At 39.0% G+C, this 23,434-nt stretch overlaps 1 protein-coding gene across 3 annotated transcripts in view; it reads right to left on the minus strand.

Annotated features, from left to right (window-relative positions):
* Positions 1-23,434, minus strand: part of LOC126262350 (F-box/WD repeat-containing protein 9-like) — a 131,117-nt gene that overhangs the window by 68,489 nt on the left and 39,194 nt on the right. For all 3 annotated transcript variants that reach the window (XM_049958925.1, XM_049958923.1, XM_049958924.1), the window contains exons 3-5: positions 20,926-21,079; positions 15,088-15,233; positions 10,997-11,223 (exon numbers count right to left, since the gene is read on the minus strand). In XM_049958925.1, the coding sequence (XP_049814882.1) occupies positions 10,997-11,223; positions 15,088-15,233; positions 20,926-21,079 (527 nt within the window). The remainder of the gene's footprint in view (positions 1-10,996; positions 11,224-15,087; positions 15,234-20,925; positions 21,080-23,434) is intronic.

Raw genomic sequence — 23,434 nt, forward strand, 5'->3', positions numbered from 1 at the left:
AAAAAAAAAAAAAAAAAAAAAAAAAAAAAAAAAAAAAACAGATCGACTGAAACTGCTATATATAATTTCCTAAAATTTGTTCTAAATTTCACTGATCTTAATAAAGTATACTATGGACTGTTTTTAGACTTATCTACGGCATTTGATGTTTTTGATCATAAACTGCACATTTTTAAAAATGAGCTTAAGAAAATGCTTATAAGTGAAAGCTTTTACAGTGTTGATGAGTACATAAATTTATTGAATTTGAGAACGTCCAAACGTTGCCATGTGTCACTGGATATAATGTAAACTTAAAATTTGTTTGGTTTATGTAGTTCGTTATCTGTGTGATTTGTACATAGACATTATTATTTAAGTTTTTTGTATCAACATATGACAATTCCTATATCATTGTGTATAATAAAATAGATGATCAATAAATATAGCTGATATAACAGGGATAAGGACCTCCTATCTGAAAAAAAAAACTTCTACATCAAATGTATAAACAGACCAAGACATCAACAGAGCTACAAAATTACTACAAAACATAGCAAAAACAGAGCTCTAAGACTTGCTAAAGAAATGGACAAACAGTGATTATGTAAATAACACACCAAAGTAAAAGCCATGTGGAAGATTACAAAAAATGAAAATTGTGAAAGTAATAACAGAAGTACAAAATCATGTTAACTTACAAGACAAAAAGATACATAATCCCACAGCACTGGCAAAACTATTTAATAACTTCTTTAAAGGCATTGCAGATGATACGGTAAAACCACATTTTATGCTTAAAACTGCACCTATTAAATTCAAGCTGGAGACAAGTTCTAGATCAATGTTTCTTAACACTGTCATAAAGTCATGAAAGCAATAAAAGTGAAAAACTCATTTTTCAGCTGGAATTAATGACATTCCACTGACGCAGATAAAAAATGTGCCTATAATATGATAACACCATTAACATACTTATGTCACTCCTCTCGTCAATCAAGCACTTTTCCTAACTCGTTTAAAACATCTTAAGTCATTCCTATGTAAAAGAAAATGTGAAAATGGGAAGGGAGGACACAAACAACTACAGGTCAATCACCACTTCATCAAGTACCAGAATATCAGAAGGTTTAGAGAATATAATGTAACTGAATAGATACAAAAGCTAATCATCAAGCAGCAGCAGGAGAACACACATATAAAGATCTAAAGTTTGCTACCATTTCGAGCCAGTGGCTCCTTTTTCTGGCAGAAGGCTTGAAGGGGAAGGAAGAGGGGTGAAAGAAATGGACTGGTGAGGTTCAGGAAAAGGCGTAGAGTTTGGAAAAGTCGCCCAGAGCCCTGTGTCAGGGGAGACTTACTGGAAGGGATGAGAAGAAAAGATTGACTCTTGGGGGAGTTTTAGAGAAAATTATGTACAAAAAACTACTTTTACTTATAAAGAGGAATGATGTGTCATGCTTATCTCATATGGGAGCAGAAGAGAAAAATCAGCACAAACAGTGATGTATGAATGTTTTAATAGTACATCAGATATGGTGAAAATCAAAAAATTGACAACAGTGATATTATTAGATTTGTCAAAATCATTTCACATGCTTAACAAGAAACCTTTCTTACAAAGACTGAACACCGTGGCATACGGAACCTTCCAGGCATCTGGATCAAATTATTTTTGGACAACTGCAAACGAGATCTCAGAGAGATATGGGGGTCAAAACTGCAAACAACTACTAAAGTGCTCTCAAATGGGGGTAAAATCAAATATGGTGTGCCCCAAGGCTCATTTATGCTACCCCACCTCTTAAAACTCTATATCAATGATCTGAGAATTAAATCTAGATGCATTCAAAACCGACTTATTTGTGACTGAAAGGTGAGAACTCTGAGGAACTGCAACAGTCTGTATATTGTGCCAGAAAGCAATTTTCTGTTGGACAGATGACAATCACTTTTAACATAAATAACAGAGAGACTGTTGCAATGAACTTTCGTACTCACATAACAAGAATCCACAAAACCCCATGTTAGGGTGGTCCAGTGCACAGTAGCCCTATAACAAAATTCCTTGATTTTGGGTGCAAGACAATTTGGAATGGATTAAACACACTAAGTAAGTTAATCATACGTTAAGAAGAGTGGGTTATGTCCTAAGAGCCCCAAAGCCATGTGTCAAGGTGGAAACTGTTTTAAAAGTGCTTATATTCATGTATAAAACACTCCCAGTTTGTCACGTCAAATTTATTTACTAATTTACACATCAAGTTCCGTAGGACCAAATTGAGGAGCAAATCACCAAGGTCATGGAACGTGTCAGTACATGAAATTACAACATAAAAGTAATAACAAATAAAAACAAATGCTTATGAACCCGAAAAAAGTCAATCCATAAGTTTAAGTAAATGCAATCAATAATACAATGAGAATCAGCTTAATTTTTCAAGGAACTCCTCGACAAAATAGAAGGAGTGACCCATGAGGAAACTCCTCAGTTTCGATTTGAAAGCACACGGATTACTGCTAAAATTTTTGAATTTGAGTGGTAGTTTATTGAAAATGGATGCAGCAGTATACTGCACACCTTTTTGCACAAGAGTTAAGAAAGTCCAATCCAAATCCAGGTTTGATTTCTGCCGAGTATTTACCGAGTAAAAGCTGCTTATTCTTGGGAATAAGCTAATATTGTTAACAAGAAAAGACAGTAAGGAATATATATATTGAGAGGCCAATGTCAAAATACCCAAACTCCTGAATCGGGGTCGACAAGAGGTTCGTGAACTTACACCACTTATTGCCTGAACCGCCTGTTTCTGAGCCAAAAATATCCTTTTAGAATGTGAAAATTTATCCCAAAATATAATACCATATGACACAACTGACTGAAAGTAAGCAAAGTAGACTAATTTTCATGTTGAACGATCACTCACTTCTGATACTGTTCGAATAGTAAAAATGGCAGTATTAAGTCTTTGAACAAGATCCTGAATGTGGCCTTTCCACGACAGTTTACTATCTATGTTGGCAAAATCTAAAGCTTTCAATTGAATTCTCCATCATCTTCATCAGGAGCAACTGATTGTCCTGATGGTTCCTGTTGCAGTGACTATTTATAGCATATAGATGGCATGGTATAGGTCAGTGTACGTCATCATTATGTAATTCTGCTTGAGATTCGACCTGACCAGTAAACCAAGGATGTTGCATACAAGAATGCATCATGAGAAAATCTGATATCACATGTTTGTATTCACTCACATCTAAATTACAGAGTAACATTGTGGGGAAAGTCCGGGCAGCACCCAGCATATTTAAAATTTGAAAGAAGGCCATTAGGATAACAAAGGGAAGGAAATTAAGTGAACTGTGCAAACCTGATATCACAGCATTTAACATTCTTCTAACACCATTCATTTACATAAAAGAAATCAATTTTTTCCTCACTCAAATGAAACAGATAACAATAAAAGTTTTCAGAAGAACTATGAGAGACCATAACATCAGGCTCTGTGTTTATATAATTCATGTAAATATCAGAATCTGTCAGAAGAGTCCATTCCATATAGGACTAAAACTTCTTAATAAACTTTCAGTGAAAAAAGCTATTCAGGACACAAGACCTTTAAACAATCCTTATAGTCATACTAATGGTGTCACGGTTTATGATCATTGTATCAATGCATTGATACATAAACTGCAATGTACAATATTACACATTTATTTGTTTTATATATATACTACCTAAGTTTAAAACAAACATTGGAAAATCCAGGACAGAATGTAACAATATTATGGGAAGGGAAATTCTACTCACCATATAGCGGAGATGCTGAGTCGCAGGTAGACACAACAGAAAGACTCTCACAATTAAAGCTTTCGGCCATTAAGGCCTTCATCAACAATAGGCGCACATAAGGGTACACACACACACACACACACACACACACACACACACACACTAATGCAACTCACACACGAGACTGGCGACTGCACTCTCAGGCAACTGAAACCACACTGTGAGCACCATCACCAGTGCATGATGGGAGTGGCGACTAGGTGGGGGTAAGGGGGAGGCTGGGGTGGGGAGGACGAGGGATAGTATGGTGGGGGTGGTGGACACTGAAGTGCTGCAGGTTATATAGAAGACAGGGGAGAGGTGGGGAGGGCAGGTGAGGGGGGTTGTGAGAAATAAAAAGACTGGACGTGGTGGTGGAATGATGGCTGTGTAGTGCTGGAATGGGAACAGGGAAGGGGATGGATGGGTGAGGACATTAACTAACAATGTTTGAGGCCAGGAGGCTTACGGGAATGTAATGTAGGGAAAGTTCCCACCTGCACAATTCAGAAAAGCTGGTGTTGGTGGGAAGGATCCATACGGCACAGGCTGTGATGCAGTCACTGAATGAAGGATATCATGTTTGGCAGCATGGTCCACTTGTTTCTTGGCCACAGTTTATTGGTGGCCATTCATGTGGACAGACAGCTTGATGGTTGTCATGCCTACATAGAATGCAGCACAGTGGTTGCAGCTCAGCTTGTAGACCACTTGACTGGTTCCACAGGTATCCCACACCCAGCCTTTCTATTTCTCTCCTTTCCCACTCTTGCCCCCCCCCCCCCCCCCCCCCACTCACCACTCCCCTGCCCACCATCTAACCTGCAACACTTCACTGTCCGCCACCCCCACTATACGATCCCTCCCTTCCCCACACCAGGCTTCTCCATGCCCCCACCCAGTCACCACTCCCATCATGCACTCGTGCTGCTGCTCGCAGTGTGGTTTCAGTTGCCTGAGACTGCAGTCGTGTGTGTGTGTGTGTGTGTGTGTGTGTGTGTGTGTGTGCGCGTGTTTTAATGAAGGCCTTAATGGCTGAAAGCTTTAATTGTGAGGCTTTTTGTTGTGCCTATCTGTGACTCAGCATCTCTGCTATATGGCGATTAGCAACTTTCCTTCTCATAATATTGGTAAGTTCAAATCATATGTTTAATTCTAATAGTCTATATTACAAATTATTTTATTTGTGAGGAAAAAAATGCATTTTGTGTGCAATACCTGTAGCACAACATACTATCATACATAAAAAGGCCAATAAAGATATAAACTATAAGATGCATAGACAAAATAAAGGAATAATGTCTATATGTTGTTGTGATTCAAGAATTTCTGTGTAAATTCTAGAACCACTCAGCTTTCTACCATCTCGAACACACGATATACTAAATATGAGAGTGGGATGGTAGGATCCTACCCACTGCGCATCACATGTTTTGTGTGTGCAGGTTTAAAATCAGACGGGAACAAAGCAGATGCAGCAGTCGAATGGCACCAAAAAGTACCTGTCGGGCAATGCATAGAGGTTTTAGTACGTGTGTAAAGAAGAAGCATGGCTTTTTTATGCCGCTCTGTGCTTATGGTGTCATTGACTACCGTTATGTGAAACAAGAAAAGTTGAAAAAGTACTCTTGTAGACCCTTGACTCAGCCTTGGTAGAGGCAACACATATTTTCTGATTCATTTTAAGAAAGTCATGGTAGTTAAGCCAACTTTCTTTTAACTGTAACTCATTCTGTTTCTAATGTTCGACGCTACGAGGTAATTACAGAAAGTTGCATATGTATGTTGAAAGTGTGAATTATGTAGTGCATGAAAGTCAAATACATCGTTAACTGACAAAGTTTGATTGTCCATGCAGTTTATAAGTAGAAAGAGGCTTAAAAGTTCCTGTAGTTAGCTCTAGTCAATGGAGAAGAAGTCAAGAGACTTTTCCAAAAGCCGACTATAACACATAAAAAGGCCAATAAAAAAATAAACTATAAGATGCATAGACAAAACAAAGAAATAATATCTATATGTGTCATAATCTATACATGTATTAGTATGTCAAACAATTGAAAGACCAGGATGGAATAACAAAAATATGGAAAGGATAGATAGCTAATCACCTTGTAGAGGAGGCATTGAGTCAGCTAATCAGCTTGTAGAGGAGGCATTGAGTCATGGACAGGCACAACAAAGGAGAATACTAACAATATTTAAGTTTTGGGATAAAATCCTCCCTCTGAAGTACAACATTCACATATTCACATAACAACTGCAGTCAGGCCTTAGAGCCCAGAGACTGCAGTCATGTTCACATGAGTCGTCGTTGATGTTGTTATTGTTGTGTGAATGTATGAGTTCTACTTCTGGTGAAGGCTTCATCTGAAAGCTTAAATATTGCTAGTATTCTTTTTCGTTGTGCCTGTCTATGACTCAACACTCCTCCATGTGGTACGGACTAATAAGTATTGTTCATATTTTTGTGTATTAACATAGCCCTTTTTATATTTTACAGCTGCTGTCATTTTTGGCACAATTTGTGTGCCGAATTTTGATGCCCAGTTTCATTTGTTAGCTGCTTAAGATAAGTGGCATTTTATTGTTGCAAATATCAAACACTGTTGGGCTTCAGTAAATTAATAGACAAAGACTGGAGCATTTTGCAACTTTTTTTAATAGATTCTTTGGCAGCTACCAAGTAGTGCTAGGTCAGCATTCCCATTACTCCACTTATATAATTCAGTTTTGGTTTATATGGTAATGGATTTCCTTCAAGAAAAACTTTGCTTACAATAATAGCAACATCAAATACTAAGTGCAGTCTTGGAGTTGACTACCAGCTGAGAAGCCATTTCTGGCTATACTGCACACCTGACCTACTACGCACAAACATACAGGCCTCCACTCTTAAGCTTTGCTAACAAATCTACTGCAAAGAATTTCACAGAACTGATGGAGCCTATAGTTTACACCATTCATATAGTTCCAGACCAAGGGATACCAGCCCATTTTAGGAATGATTCCAACCTGTGTTGAGGTGTCATGACACCCATACTTGCACTGACTTAGGAGCTGCACAATATGAATGGCTCACACACATTTGTAACCAACAAAGCAGCTAAATAAAATAGCATAATCTGTAGGTAGATGGGCCTTCTGGAAGTATTTCAATTACTGATAAATATTAATGGAGTTTCCTTACAACTGGCGAGAAGCAGATATCAGCATTTTGATACATCTGTTTATGTACAGTTGTCGTTGTTGTGGTCTTCAGTCCTGAGACTGGTTTGATGCAGCTCTCCATGCTGCTCTATCCTGTGCAAGCTTCTTCATCTCCCAGTACCTACTGCAACCTACCTCCTCCTGAATCTGCTTAGTGTATTCATCTCTTGGTCTCCCTCTACGATTTTTATCCTCCACGTTGCCCTCCAATACTAAGTTGGTGATCCCTTGATGCCTCAGAACATGTCCTACCAACCAATCCCTTCTTCTAGTCAAGCTGCGCCACAAATTTCTCATCTCCCAATTCTATTCAATACCTCCTCATTAGTGAAGTGATCTATCCCTCTAACCGTCAGCATTCTTCTGTAGGACCACATTTTGAAAGCTTCTATTCTCTTCCTGTCCAAACTATTTATCGTCCATGTTTCACTTCCATACAGGGCTACACTCCATACAAATACTTTCAGAAACGACTTCCTGACACTTAAATCTATACTCGATGTTAACGAATTTCTCTTCTTCAGAAATGCTTTCCTTGCAACTGCAAGTCTCCATTTTATATCCTCTCTACTACGACCATCATCAGTTATTTTGCTCCCCAAATACCAAAACTCACCTACTACTTTAAGTGTCTCCTTACCTAAACTAATTCCCTCAGCATCACCAGACTTAATTCGACTACATTCCATTATCCTCATTTTGCTTTTGTTGATGTTCATCTTATATCCAACTGTCAAGACACTGTCCATTCCATTCAACTGCTCTTCCAGGTTGTTTGCTCCCTCTGGCAGAATTATAATGTCATCGGCGAAGCTGAAAGTTTTTATTTCTTCTCCATGGATTTTAATTCCCACTCCGAATTTTTCTTTTGTTTCCTTTATTGCTTGCTCAATATACAGAATGAATAACATCGGGGAGAGACTACAACCCTGTCTCACTCCCTTCCAAACCACTGCTTCCCTTTCATATCCCTCGACTCATAACTGCCATCCGGTTTCTGTACAAATTGTAAATATCCTTTCGCTCCTTGTATTTTAACCCTGCCACCTTCAGAATTTGAAAGACAGTATTTCAGTCAACATTGTCAAAAGCTTTCTCCCAGTCTACAAATGCTAGAAATAGATTTTGCCTTTCCTTAATCTATCTTCTAAGATAAGTTATAGGGTTAGTATTGGCTCACATGTTCCAACATTTCTACGGGATCCAAACTGACCTTCCCCGAGGTCAGTTTCTACCAGTTTTTCCATTTGTCTGAAAAGAATTCGTGTTAGTATTTTGCAACCATGACTTATTAAACTGATGGCTCAGTAATTTTCACATCTGCCAACACCTGCTTTCTTTGGGATTGGAATTATTATATTCTTCTTGAAGTCTGAGGGTATTTCTCCTGTCTCATACATCTTGTTCACCGGATGGTAGATTTTTGTCAGGGCTGGCTCTCCCAAGGCTGTCAGTAATTCTAATGGAATGTTGTCTACTCCTGGGGCCTTGTTTCCACTTAGGTCTTTCAGTGCATCGTCCATTTCTTCACGCAGTATCGTATCTCCCATTTCATCTTCATCTACATCCTCATCCATTTCGATAATATTGCCCTCAAGTACATTGCCCTTGTATAGACCCTCTATATACTCCTTCCATCTTTCTGCTTTCCCTTCTTTGCTTAGAACTGGGTATCCATCTGAGCTCTTGATATTCATACAAGTGGTTCTCTTTTCTCCAAAGGTCTCTTTAATTTTCCTGTAGGCGGTATCTATCTTAACCCTAGTGATATGCGCCTCTACATCCTTACATTTGTCCTCTAGCCATCCCTGCTGAGCCATTTTGCACTTCCTGTCGATCTCATTTTTGAGACGTTTGTATTCCCTTTTGCTTGCTTCATTTACTGCATTTTTGTTTTTTCTCCTATAATCAATTAAACTCAATATGTCTTCTGTAACCCAAAGATTTCTATTAGCCCTCGTCTTTTTACCTATGTGATCCTCTGCTGCCTTCGCTATTTCATCTTTCAAACCTACCCATTCTTCTTCTACTTTATTTCTTTCCCCCATTCTTGTCAATCATTCCCAAATGCTCTCCCTGTAACTCTCTACAACCTCTGGTTCTTTCAGTTTGTCCAGGTCCCATCTCCTTAAATTCCCACCTTTTTGCAGTTTCTTCAGTTTCAATATACTGTTCATAACCAATAGATTGTGGTCAGAGTCCACATCTGCCCCTGGAAATGTCTAACAATTTAAAATCTGGTTCCTAAATCTCCGTCTTATTATTATATAATCTATCTGAAACCTTCCAGTATCTCCAGGCCTCTTCCATGTATACAACCTCCTTTCATGATTCTTGAACCAAGTGTTAGCTGTGATTAAATTATACTCTGTGCAAAATTCTAAAAGGTAGCTTTCTCTTTCATTTCTTACCCCCATTCCATATTCACCTACTACGTTTCCTTTCCTTCCTTTTCCTACTATCAAATTCCAGTCACCCATGACTATCAAATTTTCGTCTCCCTTCACTATCTGAATAATTTCTTTTATCTCATCATACATATCATCAATCTCTTTGTCATCTGTGGGGCTAGTTGGCATATAAACTTGTACCACTGTGGTAGGCGTGGGCTTCGTGCCTATCTTGGCCACAATAATGCGTTCACTATGCTGTTTGTAGAAGCTTACCCACACTCCTGTTTTTTTATTCATTATTAAACCTACTCCTGCATTACCCCTATTTGATTTTGTCTTTATAACCCTGTATTCACCTGACCAGAAGTCTTGTTCCTCCTGCCACCGAACTTTATTCATTCCCGCTATATCTAACTTTAACCTATCCATTTCCCTTTTTACATTTTCTAACCTACCTGCCCGATTAAGGGATCTGACATTCCACGCTCCAATCCGTAGAATGCCAGTTTTCTTTCTCCTGATAACGATGTCGTCCTGAGTAGTCCCCGCTCGGAGATCCAAATGGGGGAATATTTTACCTCTACAATATTTTACCCAAAAGGATGCCATCATCATTTAACCATACAGTAAAGCTGCATGCCCTCAGGAAAAATTACGGCTGTAGTTTCCCCCTGCTTTCAGCTGTTTGCTGCACCAGCACAGAAAGGCCGTTTTGGTTAGTGTTACAAGGCCAGATCAGTCAATCATCCAGACTGTTGCCCCTGCAACTACTGAAAAGGCTCCTGCCCCTCTTCAGGAACCAAACATTTGTCTGGCCTCTCAACAGATACCCCTCCGTTGTGGTTGCATCTATGGTTCATAGGGGTACAGTTATACATTGTAAAGTACAATACTTCTGACCAGATTCCTACAATCGCCACAGATACAAAAATACACAGAAATGAAATGTTAGTTTCACTAAAATATTGCTACACTGAAATTTCATTACTCATTAAAATCATGTGCCATATAAAGATCTCATCCAGAAACTTGCACTTTGCTGGAAGTCCTCCCCTAACTGACATAACAATTTATCTTGGGACAGTTCATAGCTTGAATCGGTGATTATCTCTCCTAGCATTGTTCCAGGCTCTAACAGAGGCTCTCCTGTAACCGCACACAGGTAATACTCCAGAAGTTATTTTCAGGGGGTTAGAGAGCAGTTGGTGGTAGTTTAAGTTTTGAATCAGTTTGTGAGGTACACTTGATGTGAAAAAGCACTGCCTCAAAGAGTGGGTGTGTCCAGGGCTATTCACTTACTTGCACAAACCTTTTGTTACAGAATGTTCAATACTTAAACACATGTGTAATAATATCTCATTTAATTTCTAAATCTTTGCTTGGACTTGCTCATTTGAGACAAATGGTTGCTTTTACTGTGATTAAAACTAAATTTAATCCTATTTTGAAAATCGAAACACTAGCTACTTATTTATTATACATTATTGAAACTGTTTTCTTGTCAGATTTTACATTATATGGGGAGTCAGCTGTAATTTAATTAGCACAATAATTTGGTTTTAGTAACAGTTGGAGAGACACTGACGCAGTAGATGACCGCTGCTCTAGTACTCTGTGTACGTCCCAGCACTTGACAGTGTAGTCCCAGGAACAAGAATACAATGTTCCAGGCTCTTTTGCATCAGGAAGCAGGGCCCAGATCCATCCAGAATGAGCATCCTGTCGCAGGTAGCCATTTACAGATCCAGTTGACGTAAGATCCCATAGTGCCAAGCTCCTGTCTCTCGACCCAGAGACACATAGCTGTCCACCCTGTTCAAAATGTTATCTTCATGTTAGTTTCTTCACTGCACTGAAGTTTATACATAAAAAATTAAAGCAGGGATACAAATTTAAAAATTACTTTGTGTGGCCTTCATGATGAGGCACAGATAAAAAGTTACAGCAATTACAAATGTCAACAAAGAGGAGAAAAGAGGATGGGAACCATACCATTCCACAAAATACAAATTATCTTGAAAGGTTACAAAATAATACAAAATGATTTTCCCACTTTTCAAGTTCAGAGAATCAGATTAAAAACTGTAATGATAAACATAAGAACTTTATTTGGGAATGGCTGTGTGCTGCATATGGTGGAGTATAGAACAGGCATCTGTGTGAATTCCTAAGGGACCAAACTGCTGAGGTCATCGGTCCCTAGACTTACATACTACTTAAATTAACTTAAACTAACTTATGCTCAGAACAACACACACACCCATGCCCACTGGAGGACTCGAACCTCCAGCAGGAGGGGCTGCGCAGTCAGTGACATGGCGCCTCAAACCACGCAGCCACTCCATGCGGCTTAAGAATAAGACTTTAAGCAAACCGAGAGAAAGAAAAAGAATGAATGAAACGTATGAAAGAAAATCACAGATGGTTTGAATTCCAGAGTTAAGGAAAGTAGCTTTCAGATACTCCACAAACAGAATGACCTAAGTCAGTGCAAGGACCTTGGTCATAAAAGGAATTTTAAAATCAGGTAATTAATTATTGTCCAATGTCTTTAGGTAGCCTTTGCTGTTTAGAATGCATTTAATACTCAGCTATGTTCCTTTTACTTCTACTGATCTTTCTAAACAATAAACTAATCATCAGCAATCAGACTGCTCTACAAAATCTGCAGATGTATCATACTGAACTTTGTAATGTTCTCCTGGTCCCTTAACTGTATCACAAGCAGTTGTTATCTCCATTACAGAATCCACAGTTCTCCCTAAATTATGCAATGATACATACACACACAAATCTCTTGTACACACTTCATTTACACACTTCACAATAAGGAGACCAGTAGAAAATACGGATACCACACAGTGTACTAAACTTTGAGGGATTGGAGGATCAAGAACAGGAAACCACATCCTGAATCATCACTAACGCCACTACAGAGAGTTGAAGCAATTAGTGACAGGTGTTCCTTCCACTTACAACAGCTCCACTGGTCTGAAGATAGTCTACATACGACTGAAACCAGTTAGCATACCATTAAAATAAAAAGCATTTGCAATCTTGAAATTGCGTTACAAGATTTTTGATGTTCCAATTATGAGTTCAAAAATTATTAAAAATCTTAGTGATGAGTTGACAAAACACCACTGCTAAATTCTTACTTAACAATAGTGACTGGAAACCATTGATTCCTTTGCCTACATGGGGATTAAATTACATCAGATGGAGGAGCAAAGGATATTGCAACCTGAATCTGCCAGCAAAGGCTGCTTTTAACAAGTAAAGAACCCTCTCCACACTCATCTGCATAAACAAACACTTCAGGAAAGACATCACAAGACGTTTGTTTGGAGTTAGCTGCTGTATGGCAGTGAAACATGAATACTTGAAGAAGCAGAAAAAGATATAATAACAGCCCTTGCAATGTGGTGTTACTGTAGAGTGCTAAACACTGCCTGGGTAGACAAGGTATCAAATGATAAGGTGCTCCACAGAGCGGAGGAGAAGTCATACTTTGGAAGCTTATCCTATGCAGAAGGGATACTTGAGTCAGTCATTTGCTAACACATGTGCTGTCATTACAAGTATTACTGAAGAGATATAGAGGCAAAAAACACCACAGATAGGCCGAGATCAGAACACATGCCCACATCATGGAAGATATCAGCTGCATCACCTATACCACTTTCACAAGGAAGACCAATGACAGAAAACTATGGCAAGCTGCTGTCAGCTGACCTGGTGGCTGAAGACCTATGAAGAGGAAATAAGAAAAAATAGTGGAAACTAGAAAGATATGTCAAAGAATAAAATTAGAAACTTTCCGCCCCCCCCCCCCCCCCAACATGAGATCACAAATAAATAAAATAATAATAGGGGCATTCCTTAGGCAGCTTAATAAATAAGCTTTCAGTGTGAAGTGGTAATTCTTGTTGACAACGCTGCTCTAGAAAATCGTAATTGATTTCGGATTTTGTGTGACAATAAAATCACAATCAAAATACCAAAGATGGAATGACTACAGCCAACTTACAGCCAACAATCTTGCTTTCAAGCACTCACACTTTCCTCTACTGCTCCAGAATTCCAAAAACACACACACACACACACACACACACACACACACACACACACACACACACAGAGAGAGAGAGAGAGAGAGAGAGAGAGAGAGAGAGAGAGAGTGAGTTTTGTGAATATTATCAGCATTTATCCACGTTATTTCTCCATGCTCTGACGCACAGCCATTTGCTCCACTTTTCTTACCTTCCTATACTTCCTTTACTCCCTCCCAGCCAGGAAGGATGAGGTGTGTGTACATTTCATGAAAAAACTGAGATATACCTCAAAAATTACTGTGATTTTCTAATTGATTGTATGTGATATGTTCCAACTGTAATTTGAGATAAAAGCAGATTTTTCAAACTGTAGATGGAAAAAATCTTCAATGTGGTATTTGTGACGGAAGAAAAACGTGATGGAGGAAGTGTGAAACATTTCTTAATGATCATTTCCAGTGCACCTGAATTTGGTTAATTTTACCATATACCATGAGCATCTATCACATGTTCAGGAACACCACAGTCTTTTTTACAATATGCTGGTCACTGAGAAATAAACAGTGGATTCCAGAAACAAGAAGGTGTGGCTCAATGTATTATAAGCTCTGGTGGCAACATGTGAACCTTCTGGTTAACAATATCATATGTTATCACAGGATAGCTACTCAAACTTGAAAAATAATTTCTCTGAGAATTCCAGGTATAGGAAGCAACCTGTCATCATAAGAAGTCCCTGTTAAGTTAATGTTCAACAGGAGAGGGAGAAGAGCATCTCACAGCAATAACGACTTTTGTCTCCTCTTGGCTGAGTTATACTGGTCATAAGCAGTAGTTTGACTACAGTTTTTTAAACATCAATAATTTATATGGGATGACATTTATATAATTAACACACTTTGAAATACAAAGTATTTTAAAATTTGTGATTTATAAAACTCAATGAAATTAAATTTCAGTGCTACGTTAAAAACAGAATTCCCTGAGATTTTATGAAATATTTTAAATTCCCCGAGATTTGCCTGATTTTCCCAGCTAAAATGTAATGCCCTGAGAATTCCATTCTCCAGATATTCCAAAAGAATCACTATCCTGTATCAGATGATATATTTCTTACAGAAGACAAGTTTTGTCATTAAGAAAAGAAAAACGAACATTACATTATTAAGTATGAAAACACACACACAAACACACACACACACACACACACACACACACACACACACACACACACACACACTAGTATGTAAAATCCAATGCTCTCACCTGTTGGCCAAGGATGTATAGAAGGGGTGGAGGATTGAAACAGGGATTGGAGGGAGGGGGGTTTGAGATTGAACCATGTGCTTTGCAATGGATCTGAGTGTGTACAGAATAAATTAAAATCCATCCAACACATCAGAAAATAATAAATTGTACTACAATACATACTGCCATATTTAAGTCTCAGATTCAAATTTCCATATCCTAGTAGGTTTGTTTCCAAATTATGAAATTCTTACTGGTCAGATCGGCTCTGAGCAACTAGTCCATGCAGTGACTTCATAGATGACAATAAAATTCACAGGGTTTCTGAATTTTGTCTTATAGTTATAACGATGTTTACATCTCAGTCACTTACATGAATCAGAGCAACTGAGTCAACAGCAGCAATATGTACATAATCCGCAGGTTCCAACTGCAGCATTGTTTCATGTCGATGGGTCCAGTAGAAACGTTCAGATTCCAGTGAAACACATGCACGTTGCCAGTCAATAGCATCCTCATCTGCCAAGAAAGTGAGATCTCATGAGAACTTTTATACTCAAGAATATGACTATGACAAACATGTCAGTGAAGATAAGCAAAGAATGACTACAACAAACCAGTAAAAGTATAATATTTACAGCATATGTATTAATGTGGGATGTGGAAGATATTTATTTTCCCCTGCTTTACTTTGACCTGCCTAGCAAAGTACTATCACATTTTGAATAGAAAAATTGTGTGTTTGCATACTATCCCTTTACACACTTTTACTAACTTTATATATTATTTTACCCTGGAGATGTTTGCACACATTTTATGTGTTACTGAAGTCATTATTCTCGCTCTTGCAATTCTTTTCGCTATTGACATCTTCCCTTCCTCAATGCTCTTCCTCTCATTCATTCAAATCTGACTACAGCCACGGCTCCAGCGTGTGTGTGTGTGTGTGTGTGTGTGTGTGTGTGTGTGTGTTTTTTCCTTCCTCTTTCTTTTTTTTTTTCTCCAGTCGAGCAATATCCAACTTCTAGTGTACTTTTCTCTAGCTGTTAGTTTTTATTACTTCTCACTCATTTTCTACAGAGGAGCCCATGGTACAGGGCTAACAACTTTGACTACTAATCAAAACATCCTGTGTCCTGGGTTTGCTCTCAATCAGTAAATTTTTAATAAAAACCAATAGCAATGGTGGATAAAGACTTTCGATAAAAGGAGTTATCCTCGTTCTGCCAATGAGCTTGTCAAAGAAGGTGGAGGAGCACCCTCTTGTGCCTGGTGTGGGAAACTGCCCCTCAAGGGCTGAAATATCATCAATGATCAATAGCATAAGGATGCAGCAGGCAATGGAAACCAGTGCATTAAAGACACATAATTTGTATCCTCAGGGCATGTAGCCTGTAATTGAAAAGGTGTTGGTTGAAGATTTTGTATTACTTCCTCAATCGGATGGTGGGAAGGGATGCCAAGGGGCACATAACCATAAGAAAAAGATTCAATAATGAATGAAAGGCTAACAGTCTATGAGTCGGAATGTCGAACATCAGAAGTCTTAATGTGGTAGAATAGCTAGAAAATCTGAAAAGGGAAAGGCAAAGGCTCAGTCTAGATATAGTGAGGACAGTGAAACAAAATTTAAAAAAAGATAATGATTTCTGATCAAGTGAGTAAAGGGTAAGGATGTGTTATCAAGCACCTTTCAGCCATCTAATTTCCAACTTTATTTTATTTGGCAACCAGTTTTGGTGGTTTATCATGCCATCTTCAGGCCCCTGACCGACATGTAGGAAGATTCCACCTTGGTTCTGGTCAAAACAGGGGCCAGCATTCAGAGATAGTTGAAGTGATTGCTATAGCAAGAAGAAATCTACAGGTACCAGTACTTGAATGCTGGCCCCTGTTTTGACCTTAACCGAGGTGGAATCTTTCTACACGTTGGTCAGGGCCCTGAAGATGGCATGGTAAATTGCTGAAACTGGTGGCCAAATACAATAAGTTTGGAAATTAGATGGCTGGGAGGTGTTTGATTTGACATCCTGTAGCAAACAGCTGAGTCTCGCAACCATCTCTGAAAAGATGGAATAGCAGAGCAGAAAGGAGTATAGTGAGATTGGGATTCATTAGAAACAGGAGTAGATTACTATGAACAGTTCAAGGATCTGACTGTTCTCATCAGAATCAACAAGAAATCAACAAAAACAACAGTCGTTTAGATGTACATGCTGATGTAATACGTGGAAGATGAAGACAAAGAAAAAGTATGTGAGGACATTCAACAGCCAATTTAGTATGTAAAGGGAAGTGAAAATCTAATCATCATGGGTGATTGCAATGTTGTGGCAGGGGAAGGAACAGAAGACACATTATGGGAGAATATGGACTTGGTGGCACAAAAATAAGAGAGGAGAAAGGCTAACAGAGAACTGTGGAAAGAGACTGCAAAGAATCCTTGAGTAACAGAAGAAATACTTCAATCAACTGATGAAAGACAAAAGTGCAAAAAGTTCAGGAAAAGAGAAGCATACAACAAAGTGAGGCACTTGGGAATGATACTAATAGGAAGTACAAAGAAGTAAAGTGATATGATTGCAGGAAAAATTTGAAGAAATAGAAAAAAAGATGATAATCACAAGGTATGAATACTGAAAAGGAAAAGCATTCTTCCGTGAAACTTAAGCGGAAAGTGTCAACATCATGGGCACAAGAGAAATAACACTGTTAAATGTAGAGGAGAGAGTGGATAGGTAGAAACAGTACACTGAAGGGCTTGATGAGAGGGAGAAACTGCATGATGTGATAAAAGAAGAAATGGGGTTCACTATTGGAGTCAGAATTTAACAGAGTTTTGTAAGACTTGTGAGCAAATAAGGCAGAACAAAAACAGCATTCCTTCAGAATATCTGAAATCATTTGGGAAGTGGAAACCAAACAACTATTCAAGTTGGCATGTAGAATCGAAGTGACTGGAGATATACCATCAGACTATTGGAAAAATATCATCCACACACTCCCAAAATAGCAAAGTGCTGATGAAAGGGAGAACTATTGCATACTCAGCTCGACAGCTCGACAGCTCAAGCGTCCAACTTGCTAGCAGGAATAATATACAGAAGAATGAAAAAAGAAAACTGAGGATCTGTTAATGTTGATTAGTTTGCCTGTAGGAAAGGTAATAGCTCCACAGTAGCAGTTCTGAGTGGTTGATAATGGAAGTACAATTTCAGAAAAATCAAGATGACTTCATAGGATTTGTTAACCTACAAAAGGCATCGTGCAAGACATTTGAAATTAGCAGGTGACCTGGGAGGAGGGGCCTGGAGGGCTGAAGCAAGGTTGGGGGGGGGGGGGGGGGGGGTTGGGGGAGGAAGCTCCACACTAGCAACCTCACATTTATTGTGTGATCCATTCTGACACAATTGCCGAGTGATAGAGTGATGCAACATCTTGTTGTAGTTACAGTTTTTCTGCATGCTGCTGTAGATAAACAAAAACATGCACACACCTGAATTGCAGGAAAAATCACACACACACACACACACACACACAGCACAAGACTACCTCCACCAGCAGTTTGAAAAGTGCCATGTTGATAAGCGAGATAGAGCCCCTCACATAATTTTCAACATATTCACATCCTGTTTAGCAGTATCTGCCAATGTGTACCACGAATTAACATAGTAGGAGACCTTCGTCCACACTTTGCACATTAAATGACAGTCTTTTTGTTGCCATAATACTGTCTGTGCCCTGTGGTCACCAAAGGCACACATGTAAAGCATTAGCTTCTGTATATTGTAGTGAGATGATGATGTTGGATGGCACACCTGCTCATTGGTTGTTGCTGTTCAACACTGAAATGGCAAGCAATTTGCTGTAATGTAGACCACGTATCTACTGATAAAACCGACAATAATTCTGACATGTCATTGCCTATGGCAGTATCAGTATCAATCTTGACACTGTGGCATGCAAAAAACGCTTTGTCTAGATTACCTCAGAAATGAAGGATAGTCACAGTCAAATGTACTGATATAGCATGTCTTGCCTACCCTGAATTCTACTGCCGTGTGACAATTGATATATGTCACTTAGTGTGCTGAATCGGTGAGGTAGCAAAAATGCTCTGTCTCTCCGAGGCCATAGCTATACCAAATTCAACTGCTCATGAGTATAACTGCACCTCAGCTGGTGTATGATGTAGCTGCTTTCACATGTTGCAATATATTTGAGTGGAAGGAAATGACTGTGAGATATGATTTATGGGGCACAGGACTGGGATCAGGGATGGCACAGAGACAGACTACAATACAGCATAATTTGGTTAGCAACGAGGGAAGGATTTTCATTGTGATTTCTTCTCAGGGTGTGTTGACAGTTTCTTGATGCACTAGTGATAAGGGGAGTACTGGTCAGTAGGTGGCTCAAGTGGCAATGGAGTTGTTGAGGGAGAAATAACAGTGAAATATGTTTCTGGATAGGATATTATCTTAAAGGCTTTGGCAAGGTTACTAGAATATTTAGAAATCTCCTGATTGTCACAGCAAATACAGAGTCCACAGGTGCCAATGCTACAGGGGAGGTATTTCTTTACTTGTAACAGGTGGCATCTGTCAAAATGGGGGTATTACTGCTGGTTCATGTATCTGACATGGGCAGAATTTTTTTGTAGCCCTCACAGAAGTGACAACAATAATCCAGGAAAGGACTAGGTGAAATGAATATGGATGCAAGTGACATGATTCTGAAGAGAAGAGCAGAAGCTGGCTTTGCCTAATTTCAAACCAGATATGTGATTTAAAGTTGGTGGATAGCAAGGAAGTAGAAGTGGCTTGCTTACAGGTTGGCAAAGGTAAGTGCTATGACAGTAGCCTTGGCGTTTCCCCACATAAATAGGTAAACATGGCACTTAATGAAGAACTGATTATGTCTCAGAATGTGATTGACCAAAACAAAGAAAGGATTAGGAAGGAGGTAACAAGTTTGGTGTCAGGACAACAGTGGGAGAGGTAGTGTTTCATGGCATCCTGGTCACACTTAGTCCCTTGTCTAGGCATGGAGGATGTCCGTACTCATACAATGACAAGCAAAGAGCCTGGTTGTAATGTTATAGGACGCATAGTGATGATGGTGGTGGAGGAAGTGACAAGCATCTTGCATGTACAAAGTGAGGCAGCAGACAACTTGTTGGAGTTACTGGTAAACCAAGGCACAGGATCAATCACTACTCTCTACTGCTCTCAATCTGTCTTCTGTCCCACCCTCCTTTCAAACTTCAGATCTTGTGACTATTACTACAGCTAATTCTCTTTTTTTCACCGCTGATGAGAGACACTAGCTACAACACACTTCTGGTATTCACTGTAGAGCTTTTGGAAACTGTCAGCTAACATTTTGTGGAATCGCTTGAAGCACCATAGTCTCTTGTTACTGGATATCTGCATCATTATGAGAGATGAGACCTCGTGCTACCAATACGATCTGGAGACCAAGTGATAGTCAACGGTACGGTGTTCATTGTCTTTGCCGGCCCCGCAAAAATGTTGGCTTACAAAACCCAAGATTAAGATGATCTTGATCACTTTTTCAACAGCAAGGGCTTGATCCTCCATATATTTCTACATGATGGAGGTGAGGAAGATGATGGTACACAACATCATTGACTGTCGCACGATCTCCGGCCCGTATTACTAGCACAAGGTCTCATCTCTTGTAAAGATATCCCTCAACATGTGACAATGGTGCTTTGAGCAATTCTGTATGAAACATTTGCTGACAGTTTCCAACACCTTTGTAGCTAGTGGCGATTTCTTTGAAGGCCAGTAATGGTATTTTGTTTGTAAACTGTGTTTCTTCAGAAGCTATATGTTTTAAGTTCTACGTATACTGGCCTCTGCTTAGTCTAAATTGGCTATCTAAGGATCACTACGACCTTGCAATCATTATGACAGTTATTCTATGTTTTTATTTTGTCATTTAAACTATATGTTTTTCATGAAGCCACTGTGCCAACCATTTCATTCGTCCAGCCATTTGGCATATTACTGTTATTATTCTCATCAACACTACTACTATTGCTACTACTACTATCATTATTTTATTATTATCATCATTACTATCACAATTATTATTATATGGCTCCTGTGTGCTGCAAAACCTATGATTTCATACAGAAAGTGAACATATTTTTGAAGTAATAAAATGTTCATGTGCTACTTACTACCAATTGCAGGATAGCTATATTTCATCCTTTTCTTCACTCGATACTTCCACATGTTTGGATCAACCAATATAGCATGAAATTGTCTACATACTAAGCTCACTGATGATACGAGGAACTTGGCGTCCAAGAAAGAGAATATTTTTAAAAGAATCTGTGGGAAAAGAAGGTTAAGGATAATTATTTTTTCTCATCTTTACTGTGAATTAAGCTGTTAATTTAAAGCAGAGTTCATCAACAATACAGGCACAGGTTATAAGAAGACTTCATATAAATTTGTTCTGATCAAAATAACAAATACATATATCTTCATCTTTAACAATAATTACATAGCAATCATCTAACACAACTTTTGCTTCAAATCTGGCTGCTTTGAGCAACATATTTTGTTATATACACTACTGGCCATTAAAATTGCTACACCAAGAAGAAATGCAGATGATAAACGGGTATTCATTGGACAAATATATTATACTAGAACTGACATGTGATTACATTTTCACGCAATTTGGGTGCATAGATCCTGAGAAATCAGTACCCAGAACAACCATCTCTGGCCATAATAACGGCCTTGACATGCCTGGGCATTGAGTCAAACAGAGCTTGGATGGCGTGTACAGGTACAGCTGCCCATGCAGCTTCAACACGATACCACAGTTCATCAAGAGTAGTGACTGGTGTATTGTGACGAGCCAGTTGCTCGGCCACGATTGACCAGATGTTTTCAATTGGTGAGAGATCTGTAGAACGTGCTGGCCAGGGCATGTTGCTGCGAACGTTGTCGAACTGTTCGTGCAGATGGTTGTTGTCTTGCAAACGTCCCTGCCTGTCATCTCGACTGCTAGTGATACGAGGCCGTTGGGATCCAGCACGGCATTCCATATTACCCTCCTGAACCCACCGATTCCATATTCTGCTAACAGTCATTGGATCTCGACCAACGTGGGCAGCAATGTCGTAGTACGATAAACCGCAATCACGATAGGCTACAATCCGACCTTTATCAAAGTCGGAAACATGATGGTACGCATTTCTCCTCCTTACACGAGGCATCACAACAACGTTTTACCAGGCAACACTGGTCAACTGCTGTTTGTGTATGAGAAATTGGCTGGAAACTTTCCTCATGTCAGCACGTTGTAGGTGTCGCCACCGGCACCAACCTTGTGTGAATGCTCTGAAAAGCTAATCATTTGCATATCATAGCATCTTCTTCCTGTCAGTTAAATTTCGCATCTGTAGCACGTCATCTTCATGGTGTAGCAATTTTAATGGCCAGTAGTGTACATATGTTGTTATATACGGAACATTTTAAAGAATTTATCCATAAATTAATGTTAATGAAAAGTCCTGGAGGATTTTAAATTATTTAAGTACAGTTAGTTACAGACTGAATAGTAGAGGTGTTGAGTCGTAAAAGGCACATAAAAAACCTGAGAACTTTGTTAGCTTTTGGATGAATCCTTTTTCAGACCTATAGATTACAAACAGGTCTGCTCTCCAGCCAGCCCTACGATCTTTACCTGTCACTTACCACTTCTTACTTCTCTGGCAATGTTTGCTGACATGTAAAATGCCAAGTTGCACTGTGGTTCAAGAGCCATGTACATTTAGATTTGTTCATGGCTACGCACCCAAAAAAACAAATTCATATAGGACAAAAACGCTCCACAGTTGTATACGGAAAGTGTCAGATAAGATGTTGGAACATAGACATGAGTGATGGGACAGGCCTGTCTGCGTAAAAGATATTTTGTTTTTGGAAATGATATGGTACAAACCAAACACTAATAAAACTAGTAACATATATCCAGCTATATGTCATTGCTTGTTTATAGGTGTAAACAATACTTATGTCAATGTCATTTTAACAACAGTGGCTGCTAATATACAGAAGAAGAAGTGGTTTCATGAGTAAACTTACATTCACATAGATCACTGGTAGCAAGGGATGGAAAACTTTGATAGAGCTCCAAATGACTACCTCAGGGATCAGTTCTGTCTCTCCTGCTCTTCAAAATATATACGCTGAACTTTTATGACATTTCTCCATAAAGTGTCATAATCTTACAGTAGCTCATGAACTATGTACATCTTCACAGAGTACGGCTGTAAGTAGTGGCCTGGAGAAAGATCGTATTACACCTACACTACATGCATATATTGAGAAAAATGGTTTCCACATATCTTCTTCTCTATGTATAAACTGAAGTTCCCTGTTCACTCCTGTTTCTATGTGCAGGCTCACATCAGGAACTTCTGTAAGGGTTTTGATCTGGTTTTGACTAATAGATAATGAGGTTCACGGGAAGGTTCTTGTGTATAATTTATAAATATTTCACACAAAATTCCTCCGCTGCTGTGAAAGTGATGGCACTGTCATCTACTGGTGCAGCTGCTGTAACTCCAGATAGCACTGAAGCCTGACCAGAATACTAGTCGAACCTGGTGGTCTACTGCATGCCTGAAAACTGAGAGGGAAATAAATTTCCCATCACCCTGCTCAGGA

Source organism: Schistocerca nitens, chromosome 6 (genome assembly GCF_023898315.1).
Source record: "Schistocerca nitens isolate TAMUIC-IGC-003100 chromosome 6, iqSchNite1.1, whole genome shotgun sequence".
In the NCBI taxonomy this organism is placed as follows: Eukaryota; Metazoa; Arthropoda; class Insecta; order Orthoptera; family Acrididae; genus Schistocerca; species Schistocerca nitens.